The 21,725-nt window shown below is 37.3% G+C and overlaps 1 protein-coding gene across 4 annotated transcripts in view; it reads left to right on the forward strand.

Annotated features, from left to right (window-relative positions):
- Sap47 (Synapse-associated protein 47kD) overlaps positions 1 to 21,725 on the forward strand; it is a 92,206-nt gene that overhangs the window by 63,888 nt on the left and 6,593 nt on the right. For 3 of the 4 annotated variants that reach the window (XM_072007119.1, XM_072007116.1, XM_072007117.1), the window contains 4 exons: positions 11,423 to 11,560; positions 13,571 to 13,710; positions 15,698 to 15,837; positions 20,501 to 20,671. In XM_072007119.1, the coding sequence (XP_071863220.1) occupies positions 11,423 to 11,560; positions 13,571 to 13,710; positions 15,698 to 15,837; positions 20,501 to 20,671 (589 nt within the window). The remainder of the gene's footprint in view (positions 1 to 11,422; positions 11,561 to 13,570; positions 13,711 to 15,697; positions 15,838 to 20,500; positions 20,672 to 21,725) is intronic. The other variant, XM_072007118.1, reaches the window with a different exon arrangement.

The following is a 21,725-nucleotide window of genomic DNA, read 5'->3' on the forward strand; positions in this document are numbered from 1 at the left end:
ACGTAACAGTAATTATCGTTCGAAAAATTCCTAATGTTTTTGTTGTTTTCTATGGGATAATAAATGGCCGAGCAAAATTCAGCTCTTAATACTACAGAGAATTAAGGAGGAAAAAAAAAGAACAAAATTATTTAATAAAAAAAAAAAAAAGGATTTTTTCGATGAGAAAATGTTGAAACTCATATATCTTAATAAAATTTCGAATTGTAAGTGAAATGTTCAAATCCGTAAAGATTTAGAAAATTAAAAAAAATATATAGATTGAAATATATTGTAATAAAAAATGATCAAAATTAATGATTTTTCCCGGTCAGTCTTTTCAAACACTATTGCAACCTGTACCAATCCATGTAGTTTTACTTATATTAAAGATTCAAATAACATACACTTGAATATTGACCATCTGTTACTGCATCTACTCGAAAATGTCATCAAATTTTTCTACTCTTATTGCAAAACTTAAATATACGAACGATGCACGGGAAAAAGAGGGAATACTAATTTCAGTTTTAACGAATTTTGAAATTCACATTTTCTCGTATGCTCCTGTATGTGCAAATTTTCCCAGTTCTACAGTAGATGATTACAAGTGATCAAGGTGTACAACGAAAGAATTGTTTCATTTCTTTTTAATTGTTTAATGTGCAATATATTACGTAAGATTACAAGTAGAATTAACGTGGAATAAAATAAACAACGAATATGAAACGATGTTTTATTTTGACATATGAGAAAATATGAACTTGTAACGTTATATATTTAAAAAGTAAATTTCCCTTCTCTGAGAAATGCTAAACCTTGACGTTGCCCCTTTGACCTGTCGACCATTTACATCTTCCTCTACGATCTCCTACATTTTAATTAAAAATCCGAGAAATATAGAAACTTGAAGAAACCAAGAATCGAGTAACCAAGAAAAATGATGAAAATTAGAACATTCCCAAACACCGTGTACCGTTGCGTTCGCCAAGTCGCGCCACAAATCAAACTCCGGCTTAACAATTATCGCGACGATTTGGCAGCGACGATCGCGCATCTGCTAAGACTTTGAAATATGAAAGTTTCTCCGGAACTGGAAGAAGCTATCGATTGGTGGAAATTCAACGCGAGGCGTTCGCCAAGTCACGCTGCGACCCGAATTTCGGCTTAATAACTATCGCGACGATTTAGTAACGGTGCTCGTGCGAGCGGAATTACGGATTGCAAAGTGTTAGTCGACGAGTGAGCGAAGGAAACGTGACTCGTCTTTGTTACACGGAGATGCGGCTGAGCTTTCCTTTCGGAACGTGCTTCGTCGTTTCTGACGGTTTCGTTCCCGTTGGGAAATAGGTCGGCGCTGAAACGACGGACGAAGCACATCGACGAAGAACGCTTATTGAAAGACCCAGTCGTTTTTAACGACGCTCTTGCTCGGACGATATACACCAGCCGTTAGCCGTCTCGTAATAATGCGCGCCGGTTGACAGCTGTCCTGATATCGCGTCGTTAGACGTTGAAAGGGACCCGTGAAGAGAACATCGCCAGATTGAAAGGTTGTCAATGCCCGCGGAACGAGAGAACGTCGAGAGACTCGGACAAAATGAGGAAATCTTATCAAGATTTTGTCAGAGAATTGTCCTTGGCTACGTACAAGTTGTTATTATACAATACGTAGATATTCGTACGTATAGTATTTATTTTTATAATTGTCCTGATAATTGACGTCATCGTATTGTACGATACGCGGAAAAAATTCTGAAAGCGCGTGGGTTAATTCGAGTTCGGCAAACAAATTGTAGCAGCCTTTTACATTTTGACAAGTACAAATCATTTTAATTGATATTGGTATAAGCGGACATGATACAAAGTTATTTTGATTTTGAATATTAAAATAAAATTGTACAACCAGTCATTTTGAATGGTGTGGTGCTTCTAGTGTTAATATATATTGTTACATTGTTTTATAGAGTTCTTTATAGATGTGCTTTATTCTTATACTTTCATAGCCAGACAGTTTATCGGAGTTCAATGTCATTGAAAATACGGTAGAGACTACTTAAATCATTCGTATCTTCATGCTCAGTGACCATATTATCTGTTTCGAAAGTAAAGAAATAATGTTTGGCAAAATAATGGGAGTATCAAAGTGCATTATATCGCAGTGCGCATGTGGGACACGCTATAAAGGATTCATGATATAATCGAGGCAAGGGAGATACAAATTAGAAACATATATCTACACACCTTAATAATTAACTGTTTAGCGACGAGGCAAGGCAAGTGACACCCTGACGTGTGATTAATACTAATCTTACTAGATCGAGTCAAATGACCGGTATCAAAATTTAATTTAGAATTGTACATCCATCGTTATTTCTTTTGTAACTTATATTAACAACTATAATAACTATATTAATAAAAATTGAGAAATTGATTAATACAATAATATGAGAATTTACATAAAGTTAGACGAACAAAAGAAATAACGATGAATGTACAACTTTAAATTAAATTTTGAAAATATGAACAACATTGTATTTGATGATTGTTACATATTTCTAAAAAAATACCGGTTGTTGCATATTTCTAAAAAAAATGCTCCATCGATAAAATGTTCACAAACATTGATGTGAATAAAAATAACAAAAGTTAAAATGTAAACGTTAAAAGCGCTTTGGCTTGCAACAAGAGAAACACAAACACGATACTCGTACAAACAAATACAATATCGTAAATGTATATAGCATCGTATTTAATTATTCCTATCTATAAATCATTTTATATCTGATGAAAAATTCTATCTTGATGAGTCATTAATCTTACGGTGAAGTTGAAGTAAACTTTGGTATCAAAGTTTGCTCGTGCTACAAATTTCACTAGGAAAATAAAAGCTATTACTCTCTTAATTCGATAGCTAGAGACTGTAAGCATCTCCAGCGGATACAATAAATAAAAGTGGCCTGTTCCGTCGCAACTAGTGCGGCTTAATCTACCTCTGATAATAACCGGCAATAAGATAGTCGAGAGGAAATGTGTTCTCCCACTGATCGCCTGCTGATTCAATGGCTTTCTATGGCCTGCTAAGAGAATTATCCGGATCGTAATAGTTTTTAGACGAATTGTCGATCGTTGGTAGATCTAAATGTTATTTCAGCTGCTGTAGTCTCCTTTTGCAAATGTTCGTAAAATTCTGAATTGTATATCCAGAATGTTATTCGTAAAAACTTTAACAAATAAGATTACAAAAAAGAAGAACGAAATTTTGTTATCTTTGTTTGAGATCATGTATGAATATGTATATCGCAATGTACGTAGTTTATATATAAGTATATGTGGTTTGCTGTTGGAAATTTTCGTTAAATTATTAATGAGTAATTCCATATTAAATAGGATATACAGACTATTAATCGCTAAAATTGAAGCACATAATATTATTAGGGTGAATATAAACTGAATATACGGTACGCAGGACCTGTAAACCTTATTAACAACCTTACCGAGGATTAAACTCAGTATGAGATACATAGATATGCTTACCATACATAAATAACTTTGTAAGGTAGATATCAGTAGAAACGTATCGCTGATAATGAAGTTTCGATAGCAACAAAGTTATTGAACTATAGGAACCGGCATAGTTATAAAATATTCGTAGGCCTCGATAATAGCGTAAGAATTGTCGAAGTTCCTAAGACAAATCCCATAGGAAATTGAAGAAGTCCAAGAATTCTTGTACTTCGCGATGTCTCCGAGACTCTTGAGGTCTCTGAAGTATTCAGAAACACTTAAATTAAAAATTGCACGAATTGGAATTTCTGAGATACCTGTTTACTCCTAAAACTTTAAATTCTTGGAACTTTAGAAGTTGCAGGGATCTCCGAACCCTTCAAAATCTCTGGAACAAAAAAAGAAAAAAGAATAGGAAAATTACGTGGATTAATAAGATCCATGAAGTACTTGTCACTTTTGAAACCTTCGATTCCTGAAGTTTTTGCACCTTCGAGGTCCTTGAAATTTTCAGAGACGAAAAGAAAAACATTGCAAAATTAAATAAATTAATTTTTCAATGATTTTTTCTTTTTTCATACGAGTATCAATTATTTCCAAAATCTCTAGCTGTTAGGCCTGCGGATTTAAGTAACCAAAAAATTGAAGGTCGTGTGGCATAAAAATAACGAAGGAAATCCAGGGTATGTCGATTCAGCAGGTTTCTGATATTGACTATTATAACTCCATTGACCTTGATATCGAGTTCCATGACCCGTAACTGTCTCATATCGACTTTCGAGGCACTGCTCTTCCTGATATCGCGTCCCACGACCCGGAGGACTCCTATATCGACTTCTGCAATTCTAACTAATATCGAGTTTCACGACCCCTAAGCGTCTAGAATCGACCTCTATGACTTTGCTGTTCCTGATATCGAGTCCCTCGACTCCGTACGTTTTTAATATCGATGCTTAAGACTTGAACCGCGGACAATTTTCATATCGTTCTGTAAAAAATAGCAAACGAAATTTTTATCTCGTATAGATTTATCACAAAAGCACTCTTAATGCAATATAAAAAACTATAATGACAAACGATAAACGACGTGATAATATCGTAGCTTTTCGAAATTAATAGACTAAGAAGATACGCTTACTGAGGGAATAAGTAGACGTGGTTTCAGATTCGCCCGCGGCTGCAGGGTTAATACGCCCCCGCAAGTTCAATCTTCATAATATTAAATTGTACTAACCTGAAGCTTAGGGATATCAGTCCTTATTATGGTCTTCTTGTTAACGCAAACCTCGCGATCTTATAAAATTGTACGTAACTTTGATCGTTAGCATAGGGGCGCTTTGGACAATTTGTAGCGCAGCAGATTTTCATAGTGAAATAAATAATGTATTAAAATTTATAAATTATTAACAGAGTAGTGATTGAAAATAATGTCGTTGGTCTGAGCATTGGTCGTATTTCTCGTAGAACTAACCGAATTAAATTACGAGAGAATGATTAATATCGATCGCTTTCCCGTAGTATTTCTTGAGATCTGACTAAAAATGCTAATTCTACTGTCGCTTATTATCTCTGACAAATCAATTTCATCGTATGAATTTCATTCATAGTATTCATAGCGTTCTATTAAATATCATAATAGCGTAGAATAATGAGATTATCATAAACTACCTTCGCAACTGCATTTTCCTAATGAAGTTGTCGAAAAACACACGTGCCTGAATATTTTTTGCCAGGCGTGTCGGTGCCAATCTGACAGAATCCTCTGTATATTGCACGAATCAAGTGTGCACGACACGTGCGAAATTCTCGAGCTTTGAAGATTCGGTGACCAGGGACACGCTCTGCTTCACATTCTTTTTCCATTCCACAAGCTTTAATCCTCAGACGATAATTCCACACCTTCGAAACGACTTGACACGAGTAAGATTCCTGACATTCGAGCCACGTTCCGCGACATCACGTGACCGTAATACTCTGCATGAACACCATAAGCACGCCCTCTCAGAATCGGTCTACGATTAAAATCATTTTTCGCTAAGAACGTCGGTTCTCGTCGCGGAAAGTCCGTTAACGACTTAAAATGAAATTTCCGGGTGGAATTTAACCACGATGAGAGCACTTTACCGTGTATCCTATAAAAATATCTCATTACACGACGCCTTGTTATTTTCGCGATATAATGATTCGAATATGTAGATATCGTACATGTGGTAGAATAATAGGATTTAGAAGTTAATAATAGATAAATTAGTAAAAGCTATAATGATCACACGCTTGTGCAATTATAAATTAAATTACATTTAGATTTATTAATAATAATCACCTTGCTGTGGAATTCTGCGAGGTCGGATTATGAATGGCAATTCTACTGTTGCTTGTGTTACACCTTCTGCCTTTTACGGGGAAACGATACTTTAAACTTTGCTGTTAATCGATTTAGTATTACTTAAACATTTTTTTATTTGCTTTAGGAATTAAATAGCTTAAATAAACGAAGACAATAAAATAAAAATAAAGAAATCTTCGTGCGAGGGTTAATCGAAAGGTCGAGCGCGATCGTTACGTATCCATCGCATCGATGACTCACGTTTCATCCGCGGTTTTCAATATACGTTTGCGTCACTTTGAAATCAATTGACCCTTAGAACTAAAAAATTGTGGTTTTTCAAACCTTTGTCTTTGTATCGACGGGTGCACACGCTCTGATACAGATGAGAAAACAAATGTGAGAGGTCACGTTGAACGTTACGTATCCTCGTGATTACCGCAGGTAATTTCCCATGAACTTCTCCATCGAATTTTAAAGTTCTATTATCGTACAAGTATATTCATACGTCGACCATATTATATTTCTCTTTAATAAAAAATTTATAGCAAAAAGTTTGTCTCACAAGAATAGATGTCGACGTAAATAAATATTTATATATGGCATATCTAATTTCATTTGTACCATACATACAAACTATATATATACATACAACATACAAAATAAAGAACTACGAAAAGATCTTGAAGTCTCCACGGTAAAATAGAAAATTCAGCGAATATACGACAGATAGAAATCGAGAATAATAAAACATCCAAGCCCGCTAGCCAATATATCGTTCACTGATAGTACCATTAAAAAAGACAAAAAGAAAGAACCTAGTGACGCAAGCTCAAAGGTAAATGTATTCTCGTAATAGCGCTAATCCAGTGCCATAATTATCAACCATACGCTATCCTTAGAAGCTAGAACAGTCTGTCAAAATTATTTCTACATCCTACAGAACAAATTGCAGGAATTTAGCAAAGCTCATCTTAAAGAAGAAAAAAAGACAAAATTCCATTTGAAACGGAAACATAACTGCTTTTAGATCTAAATATTACGAACATCACTCTGTATACAATTCCTTCGTCACTTCACCGGATTTAAAAGGAAGTTTATAGATTCCAAGCTTTTACGCGAATCCGAAGCTTCCCTGTCCAGAAGGTGCCAGTGAATTTCTCGCAGACGCTGTTTCATTCCTGTAGCTTGTCTCGCCATAGATATTGATTTATCGGATACAATCCACCACACCGGATGGTGTTCCTCCAGGTTTCCATCTAGCGCTGCAGACTTCCGGGAGTGGGAACGCGATACACCGAACCGGATCGCCAAATCAAATTCATGGCGAGCGCATAACTCCAGAGAGAAACTGCCCGCGTAGGATAAAGGGGGATGAAATGCAGTGACGGATTAACCCTGGATTTCCCTGCAGCGATCGAAATCCTGAAGCCGCGAGTTGCCCTTTCATTCGATACGATCGCAGCACTTGAACGTCTTCCGGTGATCTCTCGCTGAATTCGAGTTCGCGTCCAGCTTTCTTCATCGATCGTGGAAAATACGACGAGTGGAAATTCTTCTCTTCCTCTTTGAATTCTGTGTTGGAAGAATGATATATTAATGTAAGACTCTGTGTCATCAATGAAATCTGATAGGAACGATTCTTTGTCGTTCTTAGGAAGTTTCTAACGTAAGGATATTTTTTAAATATATTTCCTAACCAGAGGAAAACTCGGTTTTTAGAAAAATTTATTATTTCCAGAGGTATAGCTGTTGATTATCATCGAGGACAGTCCGTTCTCACAATTTATCTCGATAGTAGAAAATAATGGGCGTCCAGGGAATTTTTTAAGTGTATTTTCCGAGCAAAGAAATTTATTCTTTACAAACTTCAGTATTTTAATATAGTTGGCTCTCGTAATTCATCGTGACCGTGGAAGCAAACAAATGACACGGGAATTTCCTAATTATATTTCTCAGGGGGGAAAATTTAGTATTTAAAAAACTTAGTATTCTAAGAAACGTCGTAGGTTTTGATTGCTATCAAACATAGTTGATTTTCACGATTCACCTCGATAGTAGGAAACAATATGCATTAAATATCGTACGCTCCTAAGATTTCTCGCGTTTCCATAGCTTCAATCCCGACAATACATTTAAACGAGCGAAGGAAATACATTTTTCACCTCGTTAATCTTTAGCGCCCAGTATACTAGGTTCGTTTGCCTGATTTATGAAGCGTGCAATTTATACAATTTCTCGTATCGATCAGTAGTCAGAGAAGGTAATAAATAGAATAAATAATAAACCGAGATCGTGTTGTCGTGTTAGGACGGTCTCCGATTACCGTGAAAAATACTTGTTCGTACGTGGAAATTGTACTCGGATCCGCAGTCCTAATGGCGGAGTCATATATTCGCGTGATCAACGGTTATAAAAATTCGCCACGGGACGTGTACACAATTGTAAAAGAGTGACGTAGACCTATCGACCTGCTGGTGGTGCAGCAAAAATAAACCGAGTTTTCTGGGCCACTGGCGCACCAATTCCTAGATCCGACGCCCGGAAATCGTGACGCCATGTTCAACTTTGGAAAAATATATATCTTCCTTTGAACAAAGCTTGCAGCTTACGTAGATTGACAGATTTTGAAGAAATTGTAACCGAGAACTAATCCACGTGGCGCCGGCAGTCTGCCGTACCATTCGATATCAATGAGACAACCTTCCGGTTTCATTTCTACGCTAGTTTGTTCGTCTGGCGCAAATATTGAATCGAAGATTATCTTCCGGACGTTACGTCTGACGCCGGATTCCTTCGTAAATGAGAAATTTCATAACACTGTTATATAAATTTGTTTAAATGTACTTTATCTAATAGAAATGTTCACTGTACGTTTTGATCCAGTGAGAAGTTGAACAGAAATTTTAAACGTTCATTGTCACTCTGCCGGAAGAACGATTATAATTACGATGTCGGTCCTCTTTTGCGATGGCATGATTATTCGCGTTAAACGCAATATTCTATTCGGCGAATAAGAATAATAGATGAGCGGTAAATATTAATACGGAAATTGAATAGATGGATTCAATTTATATAAACTCAATGAAATAAAATTCAATTGGTATGTGGATTCTATCGCAACTTTATAATACGATTTACAATCTACCACGATGGATGTTTAATAAATTTTATATTATACCGTAAAATTGTATTACTCGGTAAATTAAACTACCGAACGAATGGAACTGTTTTGAAAAACATTCACAAAAAATTTAGAAATATTTGAATCGAAGCACGGGCCGAGAAACACCAGATCTCTATACCGATATTTCATTTTTCCAATCGAAAGTTTTTGACAAATGCATCGACAAGAAAATTTGTACGATTTCATTTCGTACGTAGATGGTTCTGTCTGTTGGTGACCTGGCTCTTAACGACCAATAGGTCACAGCCATCAGAGATTACGACTACAAGGTGAAAAAACAAAGAAGAATGGCACTCAATCTCCGTATAGCAATTTCTGTCAACGACAAAAGTCGTTTATTCAGCATTGTGATTGGTGGCGTTTAACGGCCAAACTTATTAAAGCTCGGAACAAAAATATCGATCCCTTGCGAACGCGTTGTGGTTAATGAAGAATGCGCAACGATGATGCATTGTCTGTTCCGAGTGAAGGACTTCGTTGACCCAAATACGAACGCAATACGTAATAAGGGGACTTGTCGAACCAAGCTCGATGCCTGGTGCTACACGATGTCCCGATGCATTGCGATTCTTCCAATTCGATTTTCGAATCAGAAATTGTTGATCGTCAGGTTTTTTCGCTTTTAGTGCAACCGTGTCAGACAGAGTTGGATATCGTTTGTATTTGTCTACTGAATCACAGCCTGGTTCGTCTTGTACAACGAAACTACCGCAGAACTTCATTTATACGAATTTTTCAAGATGAAAGTAATTTATACTTGTAATTGAAATTCATATAATTAATTCTCATAAATATAGAAAGGTAAAGTAAAAAGAGAAAAGTATAATCTACTATGCACATGATACTTGATCAAGTCAAATAATTACAATTCACCTAAACATTAAGAATCGTTTGTATTAAATTTCTTTGGTCAAAGTTTAGCTTAGGTTTGATAAATTAACTTTTTGTTCCGAATTAAAACCCTTACGTTGTGGTATCAAGAATTTCGTTGATCCCGGCACCGTACACCAGTGAAAGCTAATTTGATCCTCGGAACCACAAACGACATCGATTTCCTTAAGACTAACTCGTAATATCACGTGTCTCGGGGTAACGTCGGGTTCATCAAGTCAGAGATCGCCAAGATCTTCGTTGACCCGAATACTAGAGCGATAATAAGAAGACTTGTCCGGTGGAGCTTTAGCTCCAACATCAGTAGAACGTCCTGCCTTTAATCCTTTCGGTTGCTCCGTATCTCCACGATCCGAGCTCATCCATTTTTCTTCGTTCTAAGCTGGATCCCTGCCATTCGTTTCATTGTACCTGCTGTCGCTTCACATTTCATGCTTACCGCGCTTTCCTTTCCTTTTTTCTTTTCTTTTTTAAATTTCATTTATTTAACCGGAAGACAGCTAGCTATTCTCTGGGCGTCAAAGAAGAATTTCTATCCGGCTCTTAATGCAGATCCTCGACCGTAATACGGAATAAGTAGCTTTTAATTATCAAGGAGACGGATTTACTCATTCCATCGGATAAATCCAACCTTTAGAAGAAAAGCTGTTATAAAATCAGCATACGTTTCCTACTACCCGGCTTCCTTGGAAATTAAATAAACGGAGGAAGGTCGCATATAGCTGCTCTGATTGACGCTAGTTACTCACGCGATTGTTTCGCAGATAGAATCTCCACGTTTCTATACCTAAGTAATTTGTATTACGTATGCAGCGTATATTTTACCATCATTTTTATTAAATGTCGCGAGATATTCCAAATGTCAAAAATAACGACCACGTTGTCACATAAACACAGCTGTCCCAATTCCACCCCCGTTCCAACACTTATCTTCTTCATTAGGTATCCTGAAACGTATACCGAATCTGAAAAGTATTAATTGAAATCCAACATCAAACCATTTATACCATCCCCTCCCACAATTACAAATCACACTTAAATTATCCAACGCAAACCCCAATTGTCAAGCCTGCAGCTCCAGCCTCGTGCTATCTTCTTCATTAAATTGCCACATGACATCCGAAATCTCAAAAATGACGTTCACATAATAAATCTAATTATTCCCTGATCCTGCTATCTATTTCTATTTCCACGAGACTGCTAAATCCAGCATATGGACGAGACGACGTATCCAGCATGACTCGACGTGATCAATACGATCTTAGTCGCAGCGCGCGGCTATCGACGAAAATACGATAGGAACGATCTAATTAACCAAGAGGTGAACGAACCCTGTCACGGGCTCTTCTCGCTTTTTACCGTGGAAACTCGTCGCGTGGCGTGGAAATAGCTACCCATCGGCGCGACACAGTCCTTGTCGATGATAACGATAATTGCTCTCTATAACGTGGCCTCCAACGAGACACACATAACGCGCTTACTAGCATTGCTAGTGACAGCTGCTCTCTAACGCGGAATTAATGCTGTTCCAGAGATTGGTCGCTGAGCTGAACAAAGAACAGGAGGCTTTCATTGCCAACAAGCATACCGAAAAGGGTGAGGCCGTCGCACCGTGGGTCGGTGCACCCAACGAGGACATACTCCGCGAGGAATGCTTATCTCTGTCGACGGTGAGTAATTCCTCTGTGTCTCCTATTTCCGTTGCTAGTATACTCTCGTTCTAGAGAAGAGGCAACAGATCGAGTCCACACACACACACAGAACACGCGTCGCGATCGTTCTTGGGAAAACGAAACGAAAGTGCCGAGAGTGCTTCGCAACTGGATTCCCATAGCAAACAATGACCTCTTGCCACGCGTTTCGGGTACATGTCTTGGCGTGTTAAGGCAGACGCCATGTATATTTCGCTATGCAAATTTTTCGATGAGAATTAATGTACTTTTCTAAATATTCAGCATTGGAACATTCGCTGATGTTTAGTACAAATTGAATGCTTTTCTCGGGTTTTATTTTTTACCTACGATAGAATTCCGTTTATACGAACTTGTCGGGGAACAAATAGTTTGTATGGAATTCGTATAACAGTAGTTTTCATCAACTATGATTTTCCGGTTATATAATAGGAAATCGAATAAATGGATTTCCATCGAGTATTTGTTTGATTTAACTAAAACTTTGTCAGAATCAATTCTGTTCGCGTGAACGCAAATTTTTATAAAATAAAGTAAAATTTGTTAGAGTGTTTCGATAAATAGCGATACTTAGAGTAGGTGTCCTATTACTTTTTAGCCAGGAATACGTACAGTTTAATCCCTTCGTTATAATTGATTCTTTTAAAATTAAAGTATAGCACGTATAAGAATTACATACGAACTCTGTCCTTGATTCGTTTCATTTCTCTAATATTTTACAATTGTCCCGGAAAGGCTTGAATGTCACGTATAGTTGCTCGTATTAATCAAAGGGTTAATGAACTCATGCAACGGGATATAGGCAAAGATTTTCGATTCCCAGTTAGATTGGCTTCCATTGCGTTTCGAAGATCGAAACAGGGCAGTTGATATCTCGCAGCGACATACACAGATGGGCATAGATATGCACATGTTTAATTTGATTCATGATTTAATAATACGTATGAATGATAACGCAGTGACCATGCATCATAGAGGCTTCGAAATTACTGTGCCAATTTATGATGACATAACTGATCGAGCCCGATACAATTCTCTCATGGGAGAAATAAGATGAATTAAATAAAATTCCAATTAAACATTTACAATGCTGTTAAAATACATTAATGATAAAGTCGATTGGCAAATTTAAAAAAAACATATCTCACGAGTATCTGATCATTTTGGTTGATTTATTGTGACAGTATGTAAATTAATAATCAGCTCGTGACTAAAAGGGTTACACGACATACATATATTATATTATATTATATTATATTACATTATATATTATACATTCTTATACAATCAACAAATTATAAATTTAAATCGATTATTGAGAATGTAATCCATAGTATATTAGAATTAATAAATTTAAAATATACCGTTGCTTTCGATAATTAATCGATTTTGTTCGCGTTTTGAAAATCAACGAAGGATGAAATTATAACAGCATCATTAAATCATATAATACGGGAAATCATCAAATATTTGAATACATTTGAGCCACAACATGCGTACAATTCGTAACAAACAGACATAATCTATCGATGCTGCAGACAAAATTAGACACTGTTAATTACAGTGAGGAGATCGTGTCGCGATTAGTATAACGATCTCTAAAGTTGAAATTGCTTCCCCTCGAGTAACAGAGTATCTGCTCTATTAAATCGAATCGATTCTTCTTTAAGTGGACTTCTTGGAACGACGATTTCGTTAATCCTGCACAGATCTTGACTGATCCGTTAAATGTATGATAAATCTTTTTATAAACAGCAGGTTTAATTAAAGATTCATTAACCGAGGCTAATTAATTTAATTTAACGTTATTAAATCAAAATAAACCAGTTCGATCGAATCAAACTAAACAAATTAAATTAGGTTCGTTAACTTAATTTATAAATTATCTAATTTCAGATTATCCACTGGCGATTTAATTCGCTTACCATTTAAAAGTGGTGAGCGACAAAGCGTAAAGGAATTTTGGTAATTTGGGAATGTTGATTTCAGGATCAACGTAACTTCCTGAAATCCCCACCAAAGGAAGTCGATTTCCCTTGGGACTTTGAGGCTGTGCAACCAATGGCACAGGCCACTCTCGCACTGGATCCTAACTTGGAGAACATGAGGTTCCAGCTTGTGCCGAAAGTGTGAGTAATTTTACCAAATTGTTGCTCAACTAATCATACTTTAGAAATTGCATTTATGCCATGATAACATTTTGGAAAATGGTATTGAAACTATGTCCGTAAGTTTGATATCCTAATTTAGACGTACACAAGGAAATTAATATTATGATATTCGAGAATAGTGTTCAAGGAAAAGGAAATTTTGGAGAAGTCGAAGTAATTAAAATATAACAAAAAAAAATTTTGTTCGATAATGTATATTTAGTACTAGAAAAATCGGTGTTATTTTTCTGGAATCCCATGAACGAGATAGCAGAAATTGTTATTTTCACTAACAAATACCATTGTTCGGGAATATTTTATTTCGAAAGAAAACGAGCGTATTTGTCTATTTTGTTTAAAATAATAGCAAGTTCCACTTTCGTAATAGTGTTTAAAATATCAGGAGAATACACATGTGCATCGTACCCATACGTGCACAGTAATAATTTTCAGCCAAATGCTAAAACGTACTGTTGGAAACGTCTGGCGCATAATTGAATAAAGCCCGTGCTTTTGAACTTCCATTTACGATGATTGCACATACTTAACTCTAATGAATTAAATAATTTGATATAACGAAATAACAAGTAACAATTTTGTGTACAACAATATTCAAAAGAATCGCGTACAAGAGGATAAAATGAGATACCTTGATAATTAGCAAAAACTATTCGTCGAAAGAACTGGATACAAATCTCCTTATTTCTTCAACAATATTAAACAGACTTTTTATATTCAAACTCGGGGCACAGAAATTCCTCCGTCATTTCAAATTCAAGCCTCTATTAACTCGAGTCCTCCATATCTAATTCCGCTCTAACTCCATTCCATCTCACCCAACTAGAACCAAAATCATTCTCAAACCTTTACAAAGAGAAAATCTCTGCAAAATCCCTCTGGAATTCCTCCTGCGAATCTTCTCTCTGACTTTCCTCTAGAGATCGCCAAACTTACGGACAGGCTACGATGCATCACAAACCACAGGTACTTTTAGTATTCAGATGGTTATAGTTGATACGTAAATTTATTCTCCGCTTCAGTTGATTACGTCTAACGATGGAAATTGATTTATAGTTTATACATCTCTCTTAAAAATACATTAAAAATACACGAACACGTGGGTTCGCTTTCTCTCGCGATCATCTCGCATCATAGAACATACGAATTTTTATTATTGGTCAGAAATGTCGTATCTACCGAAATTAAACTATTACGAGTATTGCAAGATGCGTGGTACAAAGCTTCAAATGAATTTTGTTCTACATTTTTTGTTTAGTTTCGTACATAGAATGTCCCGTTCAACGTTCACTTCACAAGGTATTGAGAATTAATCAAGTGATACGATCGCACTTGTCAAAGCTTTCAAGAACTTGATTTTCTCGCAAACGAAGATTTTATTTTAGATTTTAGATTCGTTCTTTGTAGACTTTCTACAGAGTAAGTTCCCATCTACGAGTTTACCTACGTGTTTACCTTACACGTACCACGCGTTTCGCTACGCAGTGTACAATATCGTGTGACCGAGAAAGCGAACCAAACGTACGAAGATCGGAGCGATCGACATCAAATCTTCATCGCTGGCGTATATCAACTGTGAACTATATCGTGTGAACTCCAACCATAAAATACCTCTGCCACTATCAGCTACGACATATCTCTTGCAACTTGTCGAATTTGCGGAAGTGGCTCAGGAAGCGAGTTATTTCAAGACGCACCTATCAATCTCCGGAAGATCAATACGAATTCGAACTTCCACGTTTCTGCGTACGAGGAAACGCGGATAACCCATGATCAGTGTTATTTACTCACGGACTAAATTAAATCAGTCGACGGTGGCTGGCGTTAATTGGCAATTTCCAAAGCGACATTCGATTACGGTTGACCGGAAGTCGTGTGGCCTCTCTGCTAGCAAGACTCGGGACGAATTCACGCCCCTAAATTAATACTCGTCATCTGTATCGTGCAGAATATCAGAAGAGAATTTCTGGCGGAACTACTTCTACCGAGTATCGGTTCTCCGTCAAAGCCACGAGCTGAATACAATGGCCAACCAGACGGAGAACAACCTGAATCAGACTTCCGCCGGAACCGTCGATCAACCTGAAGGTAATTCGAACCTCTGTGCAACCATTTCTCACGTTTATCCAATATTATTATCGTTTATAATATTATTATCGTTCGTTTAACCACTTAACGCACATTTAGTTTACATAGTTATTTTAGTCATTGGCCTTTATGGGTTCACGAGCTGCGATATTTTATATACTAAGATATCTATATGTCTTCTAAAAACATAGCCTGGATCCATTTGCATCGCAAGGCCGTGATTACGGTGGATGTGTGCTCTAACGAACTGTCGTTTTCACGACGACTATTTTTAAAGTATGCATACATATAGACACCCTCGTTGATCAATGCTAAGACTCTTAACGAGAACGAGATAATTCTTAAAAATTGGTAAGAGACTGTTTTCAGATTCTTTAATTATTCTTCAATAATTATACATTTCCTTTCTCAATCGTTGTCTCAACTAATTTCCACATTCCACATCGGTTTCGTGCATTCTGTATATAATTCCACAAATAAAATTGGAATTTTTTGCGACCGTCATCGAATTTTCTAATCGAATCATCTGGAATTATCTCTTAGTGAGATTTAGATGGAAATATTTTAGGTGTCCAATATAATCATCAGATCGTTAGCTTTATTCAATTCTTGCAAACATCTCCGCAAATTATTTCTGTATATTCTAAATCATTATATTGCACGAACACATAATTGAGTTGATTAATCGTTCCTCTGATAACTCGCGTTATTCTACGTTAATTATTATGTTTTTTATAAGGCCAGCAAATGCCTTAATATTTATGAACGAGGTTGTAGATTCTTATAAAAGCAACTGTTTCGTTTGTCGGAACTGATCGCATAACAGGCATCCACCGTAACCATACGTTGTTTTTATTACAAAAGATTTCATCATTCTCGCTAATAAATCGAAGAAAAATTTATGCGTTAAGGGGTTAATGTATTTTTATCATACGATATCATTATCGTCATTATCATCAAATCTATCGTTCGACCCTTTCGATCAGAAGTGTTTCGTTTGTGCATCGCTCGACGCGTTCCTTGAGCATTTGGAACATCTGCGTTGTTTTTCGAAAGAACAATCATCAGTTTCATTAAATGGTCACAGCCAGTAGTTAGTAGCGTTTCGTCTGTATTTTTCTCTTGCATAAGATCGAACGATTTTATTGAGACAATTCCGAGGATGGAGCAAAGGTAAGTTAAATTTCGCTTCATCGACTCTCATCGATGCATAGACGTTTGGTGAAATGATCGTTTACATTTTCATGCAATTCTTTGAAGCAACGCAGATATTTTAGATGGTCAGGTCGAACGAAACACTACGCTCGATGGCTAACAATTCAAAATCGGATATCCTGCTTCGTATTTAGTTAACCTTAAGATAATAAATCGCGAAAGCAGAGTAGAATGATGGTTAGACGTTGCATAATTCAGAGGAACGGGGTCGAGGTTCGATCGGCCGCGAGTTAAATGAAATACATATTTCATATAGCCAGAGATAGATTTCGCGTAACTGGGATTAGCTAATCAAATTTTTACCATCGGAATCGATACGAAACAGAGTCGGCAAATTGGTCGTGGCTTTTATATACCGGTCGGATTAAACGGTGAACGATTTCAGAGGATATACACCGGCGTTGCTTTTTCGATTTAACGGCTTCGCGCGATCGTATAAAAGTCACGCGTCGAAAGTACCGCGAATAAAAAAAGGAAACGAATCGGATGAAAAATAACAAAAGTACGAAGAGAAAAGCACGAAGCATCGCGATTCGATATCCAGCCATCGACGTCACTTTGCGTAAAGGGTCGATCGTCGAGCTACGTTTGAAAGCGTACACACGCGAACCCTTTTCGTTCGTTTCCTCGGTATGTGCACGTTCGTTGCCTCTTATATTAGTTTGCATCGCAATTTCGAGCCGCTTGACTTGACGTCCTCCTCGTCGCTCCAAGACTAGTACGGTAATTTCCGATTGAAGCGAAAGGATTTTTCGCTCGTTCGACGTCGAGGTGAACCACCGCGCCTGGCGAACGACATCCTTCGCGATCAACCTATCGACCACGATCGAGAACAGAGGAAACGTTTATGGGTGTCGTGCGCACACCGTTCACGCTCCATCGACGGCTCCACGTTCTCCGAAAGACCACCATGCATGGCACATTTCCGAGCCTGATGCGTCGTGTAGATTTATCTGTTCGTCGACGAGCTGCAAACAACGTGCTGATGAATCGTGTAAGAGATGAATAGTCGCATCGATGCTGTGAATATCATAGCGTGGAAAATTTGTACGACGTACTGATGATTGTTTTATCGTGTTATAGGTTCATCATTGTTTACGATATTGTGGAACTTTTTATCATATACGTGGATTGTATACGATGAATATTTACAAAAGAAGTATTATATATTAAATATCATAAAAGTATTATGTACAGAAAGTATTTTTACATCGCTGCATTTGTCAGTGTATTTATGTACGTACGGTTGATTAGACCCAATTGTAATAAATTTTGTATCATTCAGTGGTAGTTTCATATGATTACAGACACATGATACTATGCGAATGAAATTGTTTAATTTAGAACTTGATTTAAAAACACTTCGTTAGGAAGTTAGGGATGTACGAATACTTTTCGTCGACACTGTAGATCTTATGCGAAGAAACGTTCAGATGGTCGATATTATTTCCGGTATTTAAGGTTCTCAACGTTGTTGTACGAAATAGACCCTTTACACGATCAATATATATTGTTGAGAATTCTAATATATTGACACTATATTTCTATTTTTGGCACTCAGCTCAATAGAAGGGTGCGATATAAGTTTCTGAGATTCGTCGCGTATAGTGGCATGTCCCGGGCCGACCATGACTGCGGGCCTATTATTAACAGCGTTGTTCTTTGCCCCCAACTTCTTGAACTTATAAATTTTTATAGCCCGACCAGATCGTTTAGATTCACGAGATCCTTTCTCCCCACACCGTTATCGATGCTTACTCGTGAATTCGGACCCAGTGAATCGCATACAACAATACAGCGAACTCTTACCGCACCTGTTTTGATTTCTTCGACGTTAGCATCGATAGCTTGAAAAACTAGCTTCATAGAATTTTATAAGGGCTGTTACACGCCCGTTGTCGTCCGTACTATTTCCTACGTGCTTCGCTTCGTTCCTAACATTGTACATTAATGGCGATTTACGTTATTTATCTCTAAATAAATAAACGAATAAATTATCTAATACCACCGATGATACATATAAATTAGCAAAAATGCGTAAAGTCGGTAATAAAGCGATGAAAAATTCCACAATAGTTATTCAAATCGAAAAATCTATATCATCAGTGCATCGCCCACTTCGAATTACGAGCGTGGCATTAATTCGAGTTAATTCAGCATGAAACGACGATGATGTTCCACGAAAATAATACGCTCTATCCACTGGAAAAATCGAACTCGTCAGCACGTTGATAAAAAAAGGCTTTCGGGAAAGCGCAAACCGTTGGCCGGAGTCGAAATTGCAGAATCAGAAGGTGAAATCCGTACAAACAATGGAATTCCATCCGCAGTGGAGGTGAACGAACCGGATAAAACGAAATACGAGAGGAGCCCCTGGGAGAGGAAGGTGAATAGTTTGGTGAAATACTGTCTGATCCTGAGAATGATCGCCCGTGAATGAGAATTCGAAGCCATCTTCAGGGGCTGTTCACCCCTTCTGCTTTCTGTCGACCATTTCCATCTGCCCGGTTTCCTCTTCTCTTTCGCGAAATGAGAATTCGATCCCGGCCAACGGCTTCGCCGCGGTTCCAACGACGACTTCCGTTTGTTCGAAGTCAAATCACTGCGAGGAGGATGTTAATGCCCTGGCGTCTGGTTAAGTCGCGCTTGAAATTCGATGATCTTGCAGTCGAGAGTTCGTTCGAGATTGAGTTTGATATTTGTGCACATTCCCTGTTTATAAAGCTTCGTTTCTTGCTCGGTTTTCTTTCCTTTTTCAACCCTGCTACGCTCTTTGGGTCATTCTCGATGCGATCGGGTTTCTTTTATCGTTAAAAAATTAATTTCAAAGAAATTATCAACGAATCCTTGTTAATACGCGTGACACTTCATCTTGATTTTATTTCAATTTTTCTTAACCAATTAAGGGGGAATATTTTCACGAAAATAGTCAATTTATGTTATCGAATTTTATTAATATCATTAGGATCGATGTAATTATCTTTATATCGTTTTAATATCGTTGTTTTCATTTCGTTGACATCGTTGAATTTCAAACAATTACTTGCTACCTTTTTGTCGCTATTTCTTCCACACAGATTCACCTAACGAACTATCTTCCTTGTTCAAAGGATTGAAATATTATTATACTAAAATATCAAGCATCGTGTTGTTCAAAGACCGTAGCAGAGTTAAAGCAGAAGCAAGCTATCTTAATATTTTATTTCTTTTAGTTTTTGAGAAATTAGAATTATATTAGTCTAAAGAGCGCAGCAAGCTTTTGTACAGTTAAATCGATAAATGACACGCGCACCGCACGAACGAGCAGCAATTAGCTAGTTCGATCGATAGGTAATTAGAAAATTAGTAAACAGCATTTTAACGAACGTAGTAGAGCTGTTAGAGGCTTTTAGCTGTTAGGCGATACCCGTCCCTTCTAGTTTAGCCGTGAGTGTTGTCTTGCGAACAGTTCAAGTGACCACTGGCCAGGAAAGCAGCGGAACAGCGATGACCGGAAGTAACAGCGCGTTGGCCGATTCGCCAGGCCACGAATTCGTGTCCGATAGCATGAGGGTCTCGGACACGGACCTCGAAGAGGTCCGGGAAGGCATGAAAAAACTGGGAATGCAGCCACCTAAAGGTTAGTTGATCGTTGGTCGTCGTTAGCTCTGCCTTCTGCCAACAATTGTACAGAACATGAAACACGATTTTGCTAACTCGTGGCATGGTCATTAATTAATTCTATTTACTCGTATTATATTTAATACTGGAACTACCAAAGGTTTCTTTTGTATTTGTTACGCATATGTTATTTTTCATTTTCTTTTTTCTTGTTTAATTACGCGAGATGTAAAAGTGTCTTTGACGAGATAGTGGAAAATCTCGATTAATATGGAAATACATTGACTCATGAAAATGTTTAATCTCTTGTCATAGAAAACTTTTACGTTCATATCGTACGTGTTATGTGAAATATTTTGAAATTTCATTAACACCGTAATGAAACACGGGTATCGTGATTATGTTGTTCAAATTTGAAAGCAATCTGAATATATATATAAAAATTCGGTTGCTTTGTACATCCATAAATTTTTATTACGCGTATCGTATAAAATGATTGATTTATTATATATCATGGGTGAAGATTTGTTTCCCTTGTATCACGTATCTTTTCGCGTACATCTTTTCATCTTAATCTTCTTGATTTTATACCTTTGGTAGTTGCAGTGTTTCGACAATAAAAATGCTAACAATAATTGGAGAACATAGAAAATAGAAAGGAATTGTAGACCGTCGTACTCTTCCATCCTGTCGAGCTTTTTTTGCAATTGCCATGAGGTCACGGTGCTTTGCTGATTCGTGCAACGTCCTCGATCGAACCTTTCTTGACAAGAATTCGCGCGATGCACGTTGATTCGAAATTGTTCTGTACACACACCTTTGGCGATTAGCCACCGGAACGTAATATTCAACGAGATGTGCCGCGCCAGTTATTTCATTACGACCACCAACGAAATTTTCGAACAAGAGCTACATGTATCCGTATATATGTTCGAAGAGGAACGAATTCTCCTTTTTGTTTCGCTCGTCCGCGATTTCGATGAATGCATCTATTGATCGGCGTACGAGCGAGAGTAAACGAAATTTCCACATCGCGGTTATACTATGGAAACGAACATGGAACATTTTGCCAT

This window comes from Bombus fervidus, chromosome 7 (assembly GCF_041682495.2).
Source record: "Bombus fervidus isolate BK054 chromosome 7, iyBomFerv1, whole genome shotgun sequence".
In the NCBI taxonomy this organism is placed as follows: domain Eukaryota; kingdom Metazoa; phylum Arthropoda; class Insecta; order Hymenoptera; family Apidae; genus Bombus; species Bombus fervidus.